Here is a 16,250-nt window from a genome sequence, read left to right on the forward strand (position 1 = left end):
TCCTTTGAAAAAATGTTTGAAAAATTGTTGAAATTTAGCATTTTTCAAACGTTTGTGTTTATTGGGAAACTACTTCATTAAATACATTATTTTGCATGAATGAAATTTTTTGCTGATAACGTGAATGCATTCGAGAAAAAACCAAAAACTATTCGTTGGTTGTTTATTTTCTCTAAAGGTGGGTATTAAGTTCGAGTTTAGCAAAAATCAAAAAAAAAAAAGGCGAACAGTGCTACTGAACAATTTAATTCGTATAGTGTGAATACTCTATTATTTATATGCAGGGCCGCAGCTGTTCAAAATGCAACTTGAATTAGAGAGTTCAACACCTTCGCTCCCCCTCTTCAAAAAGAAAACTTATCATTTTATTTGTTGTCTTTGGAATAATATGAAGTGTAAATTGGGTTTTATTTTTAATTTATGCAAATAAACCTTTTATTCATATCAGGTATACGTTGTTGTATTACCTACTCGCCATAAGTCTTGGGAAATACAAGTGTGATAAGTTGCTTATTTCGATAAGCGGTACTTTGATAATTTTATATCGGCTAATCAAGTTTATCTCAAACAAAAGAAAGGCTAACAAAGACCAGACCAAAGATCAGAATATATTGAGTCTAGGAAACACCTACCAGGAGGAAAATGTGTGTTATTTTTTTCTATGTGAATTCTAATCCAAAAGAGAATGGCTACAAATTGATATTAGCTTCCAATCGAGATGAGTTCTATGCTCGCGATACCAAGGAAGCAGCAAAGTGGGAAGATGTCGAAAATTGTTATGGTGGCATTGACATGGAGCCTGGACGCGAAGGTGGAACTTGGCTTGCCATTTCGGGTCAGGATGGAATATTTAAAATAGCTGCCTTGCTTAATTTAACTGGCGAACCCAAACCTCGGAATGCTGTCGGTAAGTGAAGATATGCATGCAATATTATATGACATTTTGGGGGGAAAACTAACACAACATCAAAATTTCTCACCTAGAGTCTGGTGGTGGTCATTCATTCAGCAATGAAATTCTTGGTTTTCTATATATGTCTATTTAGAATTGTTTACAAGACTACGATTAATAATATTTTCCATTATATTTCCTTCTACCACACGATCTTGCTGACCTGACATTGTGTTTTGTTCAACATGTTCCTACTCCCCAAATATTATCTTGCATATACCCATTACAAATAACCATAGTTTCACACAATCACAACCATTATTTGCATCACATACATTCTGAAGAGTCCCAAATTAAAACTTCGAAACCCCCTATAGTAAATGGCTGTGAAAACAGAACAGGGCACAATTCAAATACAATTGTACAACTAGACCTTCATCAACATCAAACATCAGTACAACACCACAATAATAATTCTTTACTAGGACGTGGTATGCTGGTTTCGGATTATGTTCGGAATTACACCGAAGGCTTTGATAATGTTAGCTACAATCGACAATTGATGGCAGAATGTAGTAAATATAGCGCATTTAATTTTGTTTCCGTTGAGATTGGGTAAGTATGCGATGTGTATTCTTCTAGGAATCTGAATAAAAAACTTGATTTTTTAGGTCCCCTTCACATCCGGCTTTGGTAACGCTCTGTAGTAATGTTCCTCCAGGATTGGTGCAATACAAAGAGAACACCTGTTATGGGTTTGGTAATAGTCTTCCATCGGCCCCCTTCGAAAAAGTCCGAAATGGACGTAATCGTTTCGAAAAGATTGTTGAGGACTTTCAACAACAAGAACATCCAGAACAAAGTAAACTTATAGACCAATTAATGCAGTTACTTAAGTGCAAAGAAAAATTTTGGCCTGATGCAGAACTTAAACGTAGAGCTCCCAACTGGGGTGAATATTTAAGTTCACTCAATGTTTCGGTACCTGGCTGTGGTTATGGCAGTCGTACGCATACAGTTATTTTAGTAGATGCACATAATAAAATGCATTTTATTGAAGAGACAATGAAAACAGAAGATCCAGAGGGCGAATGGTCCAGACATCACATAGAAACGCAATTCTCATTTTAATTAAACATCGTGAGAGGCTGTTACAAAATACACCTTCCTATTTAAGAAATATGGTGTTACAGGAATGCTTTAATGTCAATTAATATATAATTTTTATTTGTAGCATTTTTAAGTTTTAGGGATTTGTACGATACCAAACATTTCGCTCAGGATTATCTTACTTTATTCAGAAAAAAATACAATAAAAACACTTCATAATTTTTGAATTTACAGGACAAAATTCCACTAATGAAATATGTTCATTATAGTTTTTAAGTTTAACTTCATTTGCATACAAAAAATATACACAGGGTAATTAAAAAAATATATATATATGTTATGTTATAAAAACAAATTACAACTAGATTTTATTTCTTGTAGGCTTTGGCTACCTTGCTTTTTACTCCCTTCAATGCTCCCTTGCGGGCCCCATTAACGATGTTTTTAAATGTTCCGGCATGTTTTGCCCGCTTTCTGTAATCACAAAAAAATGTTTCCTCATATTATAGACCCTGCCATTGTATGAGCTCTAAAATCTTACCTCTTATTTAGAGTGTTCCTACTCAGCGGTATATAGGCATATGGATCCAATTTACCTTTCTTTTTCATATCACCTTTGGCTTTTTTCGTTGAGTATTCCGTACCACCATGTTGTGATTTTCCTGATTTTGCTGAATAACCAGATTTGGTGGACATTGCATCACTTGCTGCTCCCACATTTCTGTGTATACCTTTGCCACCTGTTGTGTAGCGTGAGGCAGATGTTTTCCCAGAACGCATACTAACAGCATCTGCGGCTTTACGTTTTCGATTCGGTGCCATTCCCAGTTCTTCCTCTTTGGATAATAAGAGAGTATAAAGAAATAGGTTTTTTTTTTTTTAATAAAAAGGAATGATGTAGTTTGCTTTTATATAAAGACATTTGAAGGACAGTCTGAGCCAGAAAGTGCAGAATATGCCATCGTTTAGATCTATACTTTGCTTTTGCAGATGTGCGTACAAGTAAAATTAGACTAAAATCGGTCTGGAAATGATTAAAGTCAAGTGCATATTCCTCCATATTCAGTCGACTTTTATTTACGATAAAAGTCTAAAGAAAATGTTATCAAAATTTTATTTCTATAGACATTTGTTAAAAATTGTATTTTTTATATATTTTGTCAATTTTTTAAACATATTTTTTTCAAAATTTTATTTCTATAGAACAATTTGTCAAATTTTTTTATCTATATATTTTTTCAAATTTTATTTCTATAGAAAATTTTGTCAAAATTTGTTTCTATAGAATATTTTGTCACAATTTGATTTCCATAGAAAATTTTGTCAAAATTTTATTTCTATAGAAAATTTATTCAAAAATTTATTTCTATAGAAAATTTATTCAAAAATTTATTTCTATGGTCAAAATTTTATTTCAATAGAAAATTTGGTCAAAATTGTATTTCTACAGAAAATTTTGTCAAAATTTTATTTCTATGGAAAATTTTGTCAAAATTTAATTTCTATAGAAAATTTTGTCAACATTTTATTTCTATAGAAAATTTTGTCAACATTTTATTTCTATAGAAAAAAATTTATTCCATAGAAAATTTTGTCAACATTTTATTTCTATAGAAAATTTTGTCATAATTTTATTTCTATAGAAAATTTTGTTAAAATTTTATTTCTATAGAAAATTTTGTCTAAATTTTATTTCTATAGAACATTTTGTCAAAATTTTATTTCTATAGAAACATTTTTCAAAATTTTATTTCTATAGTAAATTTTGTGAACACTTTGTGTTTATAGAAATTTTGTAATTTTTTTTATATATTTTGTAAACATATTTTTTTAATATATTTTGTAAACTTTTAATATATATTTTGTCACAATTTTATTTCTATAGAAAATTTGGACAAAATTTTATTTCTATAGAAAATATTGTCAAATTTTTATTTCTATAGAAAATTTTGTCAAAATTTTATTTCTATGGAAAATTTTGTCAAAATTTTATTTCTATAGAAAATATTGCCAAATTTTTTTTCTATAGAAAATTTTGTCAAACTTTTATTCCAAAGAAAATTTTGTACAAATTTTATTCCTAGACAATTTTGTAAAAATTTTATTTCTATAAAAAATTTGGTCAACATTTTCTTTCTATAGAACATTTTGTCAACATTTTATTTCTACAGAAAATTTTGCCATAATTTTATTTCTATGGAAAATTTTGTCAAAATTTTATTTCTACAGAAAATTTTGCCAAAATTTTATTTCTATGGAAAATTTTGTCAAAATTTTATTTCTATAGAAAATTTTGTCAACATTTTATTCTATAGAAAATTTTGTCAACAGTTTATTTCTATAGAAAATGTTGTCACAATTTGATTTCTATAGAAAATATTGTCAAAATTTTATTCCATAGAAAATTTTGCCAAAATTTTATTTCTATAGAAAATTTTGTCATAATTTTATTTCTATAGAAAATTTTGTTAAAATTTTATTTCTATGGAAAATTTTGTCAAAATTTTATTTCTATAGAAAATTTTGTCAAAATTTTATTTTTATAGAAAATTTTTTCAAAATTTTATTTTTATAGTAAATTTTGTCAAAAATTCATTTTTATAGTAAATTTTATTTATATAGTAAATTTTGTTAAAATTTTATTTCTATAGAACATTTTGTCAAAATTTTATTTCTATAGTAACTTTGTAAACACTATATGTTTATAGAAATTTTGTAAATTTTTTTTATATATTTTGTAAACATTATTTCTATAGAAAATTTTGTCAACATCTTATTTCTATAGAAAATTTTGTCACAATTTGATTTCTATAGAAAATATTGTCAAAATTTTATTCCATAGAAAATTTTGCCAAAATTTTATTTCTATAGAAAATTTTGTCATAATTTTATTTCTATAGAAAATTTTGTTAAAATTTTATTTCTATGGAAAATTTTGTCAAAATTTTATTTCTATAGAAAATTTTGTCAAAATTTTATTTCTATAGAAAATTTCGTCAACATTTTATTTCTATAGAAAATTCTGTCAAAATTTTATTTCTATTGAAAATTTTGTCAACATTTTATTTCAGTAGAAAATTTTGTCAAAATGTTATTTCTGTAGAAAATTTTGTCAAAATGTGATTTCTATAGAAAATTTTGTCATAATTTTATTTCTATAGAAAATTTTATCAAAGTTTTATTTCTGTAGAAAATGTCAAAATTATATTTCTATATAAAATTTTGTCAAAATTTTATTTCTATAGAATTTTTTTTTCAAATTTTTATTTTTATAGTAAATTTTGTCAAAAAAATTTTATTTCTATAGAAATATTTTTCAAAATTTTATTTCTATAGTAAATTTTGTAATTTTTTTTTTATATATTACAAAATATACATTATATTTTTTTAATATATTTTGTCAATTTTTAATATATATTTTGTCACAATTTTATTTCTATAAAAAATTTTATTTCTATGGAAAATTTTGTCAAAATTTTATTTCTATAGAAAATTTTGTCAAAATTTTATTTCTATAGAAAATTTTGTCAAAATTTTATTTCTATAGAAAATTTTGTCATAATTTTATTTCTATAGAAAATTTTATCAAAGTTTTATTTCTGTAGAAAATGTCAAAATTATATTTCTATATAAAATTTTGTCAAAATTTTATTTCTATAGAATTTTTTTTCAAATTTTTATTTTTATAGTAAATTTTGTCAAAAAATTTTTATTTCTATAGATATATTTTTCAAAATTTTATTTCTATAGTAAATTTTGTAAATTTTTTTTATATATTACAAAATATACATTATATTTTTTTAATATATTTTGTCAATTTTTAATATATATTTTGTCACAATTTTATTTCTATAAAAAATTTTATTTCTATGGAAAATTTTGTCAAAATTTTATTTCTATAGAAAATTTTGTCAAAATTTTATTTCTATAGAAAATTTTGTCAAAATTTTATTTCTATAGAAAATTTTGTCAAAATTTTATTTCTATAGAAAATTTTGTCAAAATTTTATTTCTATAGAAAATTTTGTCAAAATTTTATTTCTATAGAAAATTTTGTCAAAATTTTATTTCTATAGAAAATTTTGTCAAAATTTTATTTCTATAGAAAATTTTGTCAACATTTTATTTCTATAGAAAATTTTGTCAAAATTTTATTTCTATAGAAAATTTTGTCAACATTTTATTTCTATAGAAAATTTTGTCAAAATTTTATTTCTATAGAAAATTTTGTCAAAATTGTATTTCTATAGAAAATTTTGTCAAAATTTGGGTTGAGTGAATTACCCGAATTTATTCTGATAATTGGTTGATAGTTTTGCTGCAAGTAGAGGATGCTGATGAGGAATGCGGTAATTCCGAAACAGCTGTACATCCAACCATCTTGCAGTCTATAGGGCTTTGCCCATATAAATTTGACAAGCATAATTTTCCTCTGTTGGTTAAGCTACACTTGTAGTTTAGTCAATGCATGGCTTTAAGCTGAGATCAAAAACAACAATAACGATTGAAGAGAAGCCAACAATAACAAACAAAACGAATGAAGATAGAGGAAGCACGATCAAAAACAAACCCAGCCAACTAAATACAAATCGATGATTTGAGTTTGGCAAAGGAAAAGAGATATGCTTGCAAATTTGTTTAGGTAGTAGCCGACTATATTTTTCGGAAGGTTCAAGTGTATTTCACTTTGGGTTGAGTGAATTACCTGAATTTATTCTGATAATTGGTTGATAGTTTTGCTGCAAGTAGAGGATGGCTGATGAGGAATGTGGTAGTTCCGAAACAGCTGTACATCCAACCATCTTGCAGTCTATAGGGCTTTGCCCAAATAAATTTGACAAGCATACTTTTCCTCTGTTGGTTAAGCTACACTTGTAGTTTAGTCAATGCATGGCTTTAAGCTGAGATCAAAAAAAACAATAACGATTGAAGAGAAGCCAACAATAACAAACAAAACAAAAAAAATTATTTCTATATAAAATTTTGTCAAAATTTTATTTCTATATAAAATTTTGTCAAAATTTTACTTGTATAGAAAATTTTGTCAAAATATTATTTCTATTGAAAATTTTGCAAAAATTGTATTTCAATGGAAAATGTAATCGTAAAATAACAGATTTCCACTATACCTGGGCTAATCTATATTAAAAATATTTCCCGATATAAATCATATTCACCAAAGCCCTTTATGGGTCCACACAATAACACCAAACAAAACTTTTCAGTTAAACTATAGATAAGTATTTTGGCCCAAAAAGAGGCAAAGAAGTGAAATTGTGGGTAAATATGAGGGAACATAGGGTCCAATATAAAAATTGAAGATGCGATAACTCCATTTTAGAAAAACATAACAAGAAAAGGAATGACAAAGTTATTATACCTCTATCCTATGGTGGACATGACAATAGTTCCACAATTTTAAAAATTCTTAATTGAAATTATACAAGTCGTTTTACATTTTTGGTCAAATTAAAATACGGCGTATTTCTTTATGAATTTTTAGGATAAAAATATAGCGACTATTTACTCACCATCACTGGAATCTTCTTCCATGCCACGTTTTACAGCCTTAGAACCATCCATTTCATCATCCACATTGTCATCGTCATCGCTGCTGCTAGAATCACTATCACCGCCAATACCACGCAATGCTTTATCGCTTATAATAAGACGGCCATCTTCAGCAGTTTTAAAACCACGATTGGGATCTTTTTGTTTGGTTTTCGTTCCCGATTTTTCCGCAGAATCATTGGGGCGGTTGGCTACAAAAAAAAAAAAAATAAATAATTAAAATATAAGACAATTATATCTCAGAGCGAAACAAAATAGCAAATTACTTAAAACATTAGCAATGGATTTAATATCGGCTAAATCGACAATATCTTCAGGATCTTCACGAATGAATGTATTGCGTTGTTTCTTTGATTTTATTTGTTTATTATCACGTTCAGGACCATCTTCATCCATGTCTTCTGGTAAATCAGAATCTGAATCAGCCAAAATATCATCAATACTAGAAGAATAAAAAAAAAATAAACGGAACTTCAAGATAGCTTGTGATTAATAAAACTCACGTAACACTTTTCTTTTCCAAACCCCCTACAAATTCTTCTTCAGAAACCTCATCATCACTGTCTTTGCCCGTCTCCTCAGATTGCTTCTTACGATTATCACGTCTTAGTTGTTTACGGATTTTTCTAAGACGTCTATGTGTTACTTCATCATCACCAGGAACAAATTTAATTAATTCCTCAGCACTAAATCGTTTGCAAAGTTTCTTAAGGAGATAGCCCACTTGTATGCGGCAATAACGTTTTGTATCTTTAACCATGGCGGAAAGGGATTTCATCTAAAAAGATACCATTTGGAAATAAAATATTTAGTATATTTTGTTGTTGTTGTTGTGGGTTTTTAATTCATCTTACCATAGTTTCTAAATGATTGGCCACCAATGGTATAGGCATCACTTTAATAAATGTTATTAAAAATGCCACTGATGCTTCAGCTTGAGATCTTGATTTCTGTACTAAAAATACCGCAATTTGTTCCATAATGAATTCTAAAGTACTAACGGTTAAATTTTTCCCCTGACATTGCAGCACGGTACGGAAGGCCAATATTGTATTGGTTATCAATGATTCATCTCCAGCAAATCCCGCTGTTAATATATCAACAAAATCATTGACTTTCTCTGCTTCTTGATATAGATTTAAGATAAGTTTTAATATCTCTTCGGAGACATTTTCTTTGCGGGTTGAGAATTCCTTATAGTTGAGTACAGCTTCAGGTAAAGTTTTGGTTACTAGTTTATCTGTATAGGTAATGCCTTTTCTGCTTTCCATAAGAATTTTTAAGCATCTATAAGTAAAGAAGAAGAAAAATTAAAATTACTACATTTAAATTATAGTTTGGATTTTTAGATATACTTTAAACGTGCTGCTTGACATACGGCACAGCTGCTTGAGAAAGCCTCCACTAATAGTTTTTGTAGGGCAATTAGATTTTTACGTGTAAACTTTTGACAAGATGCAGCCTCTGAAGTTAAAATATCACGCAATAATCTGTGAAGGAAAACAAGTAGTACCGATTATTTTTTTCTCATTTCTATTATTGATTTTTTTATTGTATTTACTCATAGGTTTTGCGTTGTTGTTTCTTTAACTTTTGCTCATCTTTTGCCACCAATTTGGATTTCTCGTTTTTCATTAACACCGGAACAATGTAATTTTCAAAGAATTCCCGAATTACCTCACAAGTTTGGAAGAGAGTTAAAGCTGCTGTGATATCAAATATCGAATCGTATTCAAATGTTCCCACTGCTGTAGCTTGGAGTTGTTTATAGGCTGTCTCATACAATTCCTTTAACATATCTCCAGGTGTTTTGGTCAAGTAAAGCTAAAATGTAAAATTTAATATTCGCATTATTCGAAAAGGGGGACGTTGACTTTTTAAGATACAAGCTTATATATAAAAAAGAAAAACCGCTAAAACTTACCTTAATAACTTCTAAAGATTTCTTGCGTAAATCTTGTTCATATGTACCATTGGGCTTTTGCGTGTAAATATTAAAAAAACGTGGCAAAAAGTTTTTGGCATATTTTGCCAAAGCTTCATGTATGACAGTTTGTTCTTCGTTCTGTATAAGCTCGATGAGACCATCAAAAATTGGTGCCCTAAACTCTGGATTATTATCGAGTGCATTACCCAAAGTGGGAGCTATTAGTCGAAAATTTTCTGGATCTTTGGGAGCTCGGCAAAATCCTGGAAACAGACCCCATAACTGACAACACAATAACTCATAGGTATGAGCCATGGGTACATCTTTCTCCTCAGCAAATTTATGCCATTTTACATTGCAGTCCAAGGCCAGTACTAGAATAACTTCTTTAAAGAATTTAAACGTAGCCCCGGTAGCACCTTCTCTAAGTAGTGGTAGTAACCATGATTTTTCCAATATAACATCACCCTTAGCATTGGTCAGTGGTATAGACTTTAAAACGAGTTCAGGACCCATAGCTTTAATAGCTGCTATAATGCTATGTTCGATTTGTATGCGTAAAGAGCTTTGGGTATCATAACGTTTAGCCAATTCCAACAGAGAAGGGGCCAGTTCCTTGCCGAAAAATTCACCACATACTTCAAATATAATGGAGAAGGTTAAAATCACATATTTGGCCACATCACCAAATGGAGCACTTAATACTTTGTGTACTGAAGCCAAAGTTTTTCCAATAGACACTCTATACACATTGGCTGTTTGATCATTTTCACAGGCAGGCTTGACACATTCATACATCAATTCTTTGAGAGCATTAGCAACTCCTACAATAATATCCGTCCTATCGGATAGCCACAAGTCACTGCATAAAATCTCAACAAAACGCGGCAAAGCATTAATGCATAGACTCAAATCTAATTTAGCCAAATGTACATGACCCTCTTTCAGTACAGTTATCCAAGCCAGTGTTTGTCTAAAATCAGAACGATCTGGTCTATATTCATGAATGGCAGCCAATAGTTTGGCACACATCAGGCCATTCAAGTTGGTGGTACGGGACGAAAATAATGAATGTAATGTTTGTAGGCAATTGGTACGTATTAGCACATTAGAAGCAGTCATAATCGATAGCAGGTGTTCGCACACATTTCGTATATCGTCCGATTTAAAGCCACTTATTGTTTCCTTGAGCAAGGACAAAGTGTGTAAAACAGTGGTCTGTTGCTGAGCTAATACCTCAGGTTTGAATTGATTCAAACAGAATTTTGCCACACGACTACCAGCGGGGTGAGATTTAATTTGCTGTTGATTATCATCCAATTGCATAGGTTTTTCTTGTTCTCCTTCATCAACGTTTTCATCACTGGACTTTTGAGGTAACATAAAAGAACTTCCAAACATAATTGATACAATGGCATGTTGTGCTGCTTTACGTATCTGTAAGAAACTTCCATTAATTGATTTCTCTTAGAGAATACAAAGGCTCTACAAACCTTGGGCTTTGAGTGTATGCAGAAGGAAAGCAAAGCATCAATATATTGCCAAGTAGATGAATATGTCCATGTCACATAGTCTTGTGCTCTCAATAGCACAGATAAACATCCTATTATCTGGAAGAAGAACATAAATGACATGCCGACATTACTACCCCAAAAACCCCGCTACTTACATATTTATGTATAGACTGATTGGATGCATCTAAAAAACGTTGTAAACATGACATTAATGTTTGTGCAGTTTCACTGAAACGTTTTCTTAGCACTGCCGTTGGTACCGACTTGATACCCATGCCCAGTAAGGATATACCAGCAATGATGTCTTTATCTTCAGTACTAGCTTCAATTTGCTCCATCAAAAGGAGAAAATATTCTGTTGAAGACTCAGTACCACCACGTTCCTTGATAATTTCTGTTAGGGCTGTCAGAATGGCCAACATTTCCTTATGCAAATCAGATGATGCCCTAAAGCCCACAAGAAGTTTCTTAAAGCTCATATTACTGCAGGTACTATAATTTGAGGCAAACGTTTTGAAAGTCTTAAAAGTGCCACCTCCCTGGGATTCGGAAATCAGCTCATCACCCTCATCATTTATACTGAACGACTTTAAACTACCAGCCACATCATTGACTGTGGTCGTCTCGGCATTGTAAGCCAAACGTTGTTCATGTTTCAAAACTGCTTCCAATGTTAGCGAATTGGCACTCTTTGTTTCTTCCTGTGGCGCTGTGAAAATACACAATGGATTAAAACCAACAATCATCACGTTTTTCTACTTTTTCTCACCAAGACTTAAATTGGGTTGGAAAAATCTTGATTTTGCTTTGAGGCGATGTTTCATTTGTTCTGGATTCGATGTTGATGAATGACCTTTACTCCAGTTTTTACCCTTAGTATGGCGCTTTAGTTTTGATCGAAATTTACCCATATTTATTGTTTTTTTAAGTATTCACTTCAAATATGTTATAAAATGTTTCAGCAAAATTCGAATTACGAAGGAATGCAACCAAACACGTGCGATGAAAACAAAGTTTTTGACATAAGCCGTCATTCAGTACGACGTGATAACACCAAAAAAGATGGTTCAGTTGGTATGGTATACGATAGGGATTGCAAATTAGCCGGTTAATGTTCAACGATAATTCAACAGTGATCATTTGATGCAATAAACAAACACATGTATTGGAGAAATGTTGAAAACACTTATTATAAATCGATATTTTGTATCAAAATCTGCTCAACACATTTCCAAACTACAAAAGAAAAAAACGAAACTACGAACGAAAATGTCGACATACATCGACGAAACGTCGGGAAATATGTAACCAAAATTGTTTTCATTTAAATCAATGCGATAGGCCGTATTAGCTAAAGGTGTATACTAGCTTGCGAAATTTAACGCTACCGAAAATTTCGTTAGCATAAATAGCAATACATTTCTTATGGGAACTAACTTTTTTGCAAGAGGTGCATACCGGCCTTAAAGAAGGAATTTCAAAAAAATAAAACTAAAAAAATTAAAAAAAATGTAACGTTTTTGAGTACTACTTTGAGCAATTGGAAGAAATAAAAATATAGTATATAACTAGATTTCTATAGTCATTTGTCTTATAAAAAAGAGACTTCAAATCCACTTTTAGTTGATTTCGAGTAGGGCTGCCACCCGTCCCGAAATCCCGGGAATTTCGGAACGGGAATAATCCCGGAATTTTTATTTTTAATCCCGGGATCTCGAAAAACTAATTCAAATTCGTTAAATTTGTGGCTTTTAGCATTTTTTGTTTATAAATTGGAGTCTTCCTTTAGTGCAAACAGCCCTTAGATTTCACACCCGACAAATTGAGTTAAAAACAAGTAAGGAAAGTCTAAAGTCGGGCGGTGCCGACTATATTATACCCTGCACCACTTTGTTGATCGATACCATATCACATCCGTCAAATGTCTTGGGGGCTATATATAAAGGTTTGTCCCAAATACGTACATTTAAATATCACTCGATCTGGAAGAATTTGATAGACTTCTACAAAATCTATAGACTCAAAATTTAAGTCGGCTAATGCACTAGGGTGGAACACAATGTTAGTAAAAAATATGAGAAACGTTTAAATCTGAAGCAATTTTAAGGAAACTTTGAAAAAGTTTATTTATGATTTATCGCTCGATATATATGTATTAAGGTTGAGTTACAAATCATGCGTTAATTCGTGCGTTGATGGAAGGGTTGATATTTTTCAGTTTTAAGCACTCTAACAAAACTTTTGCTTTCGAAGAGAAAATTCAACTCTTCAATCAACGGACGCATTAAAACATGTTATGTAACTCAACCTTTAGAAGTTTAGGAAAATTAGAGTCATTTTTACAACTTTTCGACTAAGCAGTGGCGATTTTACAAGGAAAATGTTGGTATTTTGACAATTTTTGTCGAAATCAGAAAAACATATATATGGGAGCTATATCTAAATCTGAACCGATTTCAACCAAATTTGGCACGCATAGCAACAATGCTAATTCTACTCCCTGTGCAAAATTTCAACTAACTCGGAGTTAAAAATTGGCCTCTGTGGTCATATGAGTGTAAATCGGGCGAAAGCTATATATGGGAGCTATATCTAAATCTGAACCGATTTCAACCGAATTTGGCACGCATAGCTACAATGCTAATTCTACTCCCTGTGCAAAATTTCAACCAAATTGGGGTAAAACTCTGGCTTCTGGGACCGTATTAGTCCATATCGGGCGAAAGATATATATGGGAGCTATATCTAAATCTGAACCGATTTCAATAAAATTTGGCACACTTGACTATAGTACTAATTGTTCTTCTTGTGCAAAATTTTAAGTAAATTAGGGTAAAACTCTGGCTTCTGGGGCCATATAAGTCCATATCAGGCGAAATATATTGTTACGTTTTTATATTTAGGCGTTTTTTTATTACCCGACAATTAAAACACAGTTCTTTTAAATAACGACAATCTACAATTTATTTACTATGACTCCACACTTTACAATTCGTTCACACTGAAGTTATTCGTTTGACGCTTTAATTAAGACTGACTCGTTAGCAGCATGCGAGCGCTTTTATATATGACGGTGTGGCAATACGAGAACATTCTGGTAGCACTAATATTCTGGCAACGCCAGAACATTCTTAGACAATGCTAGAAGGATCTACGACCATTAAGTCATTCATCTGGTGGCTGCTAAACACATACACACTCACATAGATATACGCTCGCATTACTACAAGAACAAAAACAATGACAATATACAATGAGATGAAATGAGAATGCAAAATAACAAAGCAAAGGGGTTGTTATCAAAGAGAGTGAGAACTTACATGAAAATAAGCAAACAAAAGAACATAAAAGAAATTCAGGAAAGTGCTAGAAAATGAATAGATGATTCCAACAAGTGATAGCGAAATTTTATCGTTACAATTTTAAATTTTAAATTAACGGAAACTAATTTAAATAAACTTATATCTATAATTATCAAATTCGTAACAATATATATGGGAGCTATATCTAAATCTGAACCGATTTCTTCCAAAATCAATAGGGATCTATTCTGAGCCAAAACACAAACTTGTGCCAAATTTGAAGTGGATTGGACTAAAACTGCGACCTAAACTTTGATTACAAAAATGTGTTCATGGACAGACGGACATCGCTACATCAACTCAGGAGCCCACCCTGAGCATTTTTGCCAAAGACACCATGTGTATATCTCGTCTCCTTCTGGGTGTTGCAAACATATGCACTAACTTATAATACCCTGTTCCACAGTGTGGAGCAGGGTATAAAAATTATGGTACACTCCGAGTAAGTATTTGTTATAAATGAGGTAAACTATAAAAAGTAAAATTTTATCAAAAATCGAAGTAAACGATAAGGTCCTCAAGCAATGATAAAAGGTCCGTCGACAATATGACAAATTTATCTGAAAAAAAATTTAATGCCTTGATATTTTTACTCCTTAAAATGTTTTGCTAAATAAGATAGCGATATGGAATTGCTTCTTTTTTGTTATAATTTTTTGTTTTTCTTTTGTTGTTGAGTTGGACTAGGTGTCGATCCCGAATGACAGCCCTAATTTCGAGCCTAATGCGCTTTACAGACTGTCAGTTATTCCGGACGACAGTGCCCTGCTAGCATTCCAAAGTTCCATTTCATCCTCATCGCTACCACAGACTCGTAAGTGACACTGCAACAATCGCCAACTGTGATAGTATTTTGCCATCACTAATAGCATGAAAGTATTTTGCCATCACCATATTTTGTGAAACACCAAGCACACCTACACGGTTTTCCTAGACTGTTTTTCATATGTTTGGCTATAAACATTATATGTTTGGAACACAAATTTTTAAACACAATATTTTTTCATAAACTAGCATAACATGTTTGGGACATATATGTTAATATGTTAGAACATATTATGTTTGGGACATAAAATGTTTGTAAATATAATATGCTTGGATGCAAACATATATTAATTTAGAAATAGCCTATAAACATATATGTGTTTACCCTGCCAACATTTTTTGAATTTGGGGACTCTTTTGAGAATCCCCACTACGTCGAAAACAATCATATACGACATCAAAAACTCGTCGGAAAAGCGCCGTCACTATTGAGAAGTTGTACCACGCCAAGTTACTACAAAAATGTTTCGCATGAGTGCAATTATTAGGTGCCTTTATAGATCAATTTAGAACGACGCCAATAAGGGACCCTCCAAACAATCAGAAAAAGTGCATTTTAAGATAGTTGTAAAAGAATCATTGTGGTCGAGTAAAACACGTTTGTTTAGATATTTATTAATTTGATTAAACATTTACAAATTCTTAAAAATATAACATTTATACCACTATCACATTACATTTAACATAATTTTTGGCATTAATGATGATGTTGAGTTACAAGTAGCGAGTTACATGTTGCTGCGTCTATCAACCAGTGTTTTTATTCCATGGAGGCAGCGTGTCTGTAAAATATCTGAAAAACAGTCACTTTATTCCATTTGGAAAATCACCAAATTGTTCACCAATATACCTTTCACAATTTTAAGCGTATAATCTATATTTTCAGAACTTTATTTTCGTTTTTATTTAAGGCCGGTATGCACCTCTAGCGAAATTTTCGGTAGCAAAAATTTATTTAAGTCTACAACAAAAAAACAGGGCTGTGTACAACAAATTTTAAACCAGCTAATCGCTTTTAAAAATTGTTAATATATGTTCCAAATATTCCT

The 16,250-nt window shown here is 30.7% G+C and overlaps 2 protein-coding genes across 4 annotated transcripts; one reads left to right on the forward strand and one right to left on the reverse strand.

Annotated features, from left to right (window-relative positions):
- The first annotated feature begins 302 nt into the window (after positions 1–302).
- On the forward strand, positions 303–2,357 carry Tango2 (transport and golgi organization 2). Of its 3 annotated transcripts, none has more exons than XM_075302590.1 (3): positions 303–907; positions 1,270–1,507; positions 1,564–2,357. In XM_075302590.1, exons 1-3 carry the CDS (start codon positions 643–645, stop codon positions 2,021–2,023), a joined length of 963 nt encoding a protein of 320 aa, XP_075158705.1. In that variant the 5' UTR covers positions 303–642; the 3' UTR covers positions 2,024–2,357. The 3 variants fall into 3 exon arrangements, with proteins under 3 accessions (XP_075158705.1, XP_075158704.1, XP_075158707.1); XM_075302589.1 differs by having other exon boundaries at positions 304–907; positions 1,192–1,507; XM_075302592.1 differs by having other exon boundaries at positions 305–907; positions 1,378–1,507.
- On the reverse strand, positions 2,164–12,033 carry LOC142231922 (RRP12-like protein). Its single transcript, XM_075302588.1, has 12 exons — positions 11,784–12,033; positions 11,170–11,723; positions 10,994–11,110; positions 9,498–10,937; positions 9,135–9,397; positions 8,929–9,063; positions 8,428–8,860; positions 8,077–8,351; positions 7,840–8,015; positions 7,534–7,764; positions 2,544–2,838; positions 2,164–2,476 (listed from the first exon to the last, which is right to left on the reverse strand). The coding sequence occupies exons 1-12, from the start codon at positions 11,923–11,925 to the stop codon at positions 2,371–2,373; spliced, it is 4,167 nt and encodes a 1,388-aa protein (XP_075158703.1). The 5' UTR covers positions 11,926–12,033; the 3' UTR covers positions 2,164–2,370.
- Positions 12,034–16,250: the final 4,217 nt, after the last annotated feature.

This window comes from Haematobia irritans, chromosome 3, assembly GCF_050003625.1.
Source record: "Haematobia irritans isolate KBUSLIRL chromosome 3, ASM5000362v1, whole genome shotgun sequence".
In the NCBI taxonomy this organism is placed as follows: Eukaryota; Metazoa; Arthropoda; class Insecta; order Diptera; family Muscidae; genus Haematobia; species Haematobia irritans.

Bases quoted from the DNA above. Each gene is read 5' to 3' on its own strand.
- Tango2 (XM_075302589.1), top strand. From the start codon at position 643: ATGTGTGTTATTTTTTTCTATGTGAATTCTAATCCAAAAGAGAATGGC. The intron at 908-1,191 runs GTAAGTGAAGAT...AAATAACCATAG, and splicing joins CAAACCTCGGAATGCTGTCG to TTTCACACAATCACAACCAT. The intron at 1,508-1,563 runs GTAAGTATGCGA...TTGATTTTTTAG, and splicing joins TTTGTTTCCGTTGAGATTGG to GTCCCCTTCACATCCGGCTT.
- LOC142231922 (XM_075302588.1), bottom strand. From the start codon at position 11,925: ATGGGTAAATTTCGATCAAAACTAAAGCGCCATACTAAGGGTAAAAAC. The intron at 9,064-9,134 runs GTAAATACAATA...TTTCCTTCACAG, and splicing joins CAACAACGCAAAACCTATGA to ATTATTGCGTGATATTTTAA. The intron at 8,352-8,427 runs GTAAGATGAATT...GTATCTTTTTAG, and splicing joins CCAATCATTTAGAAACTATG to ATGAAATCCCTTTCCGCCAT.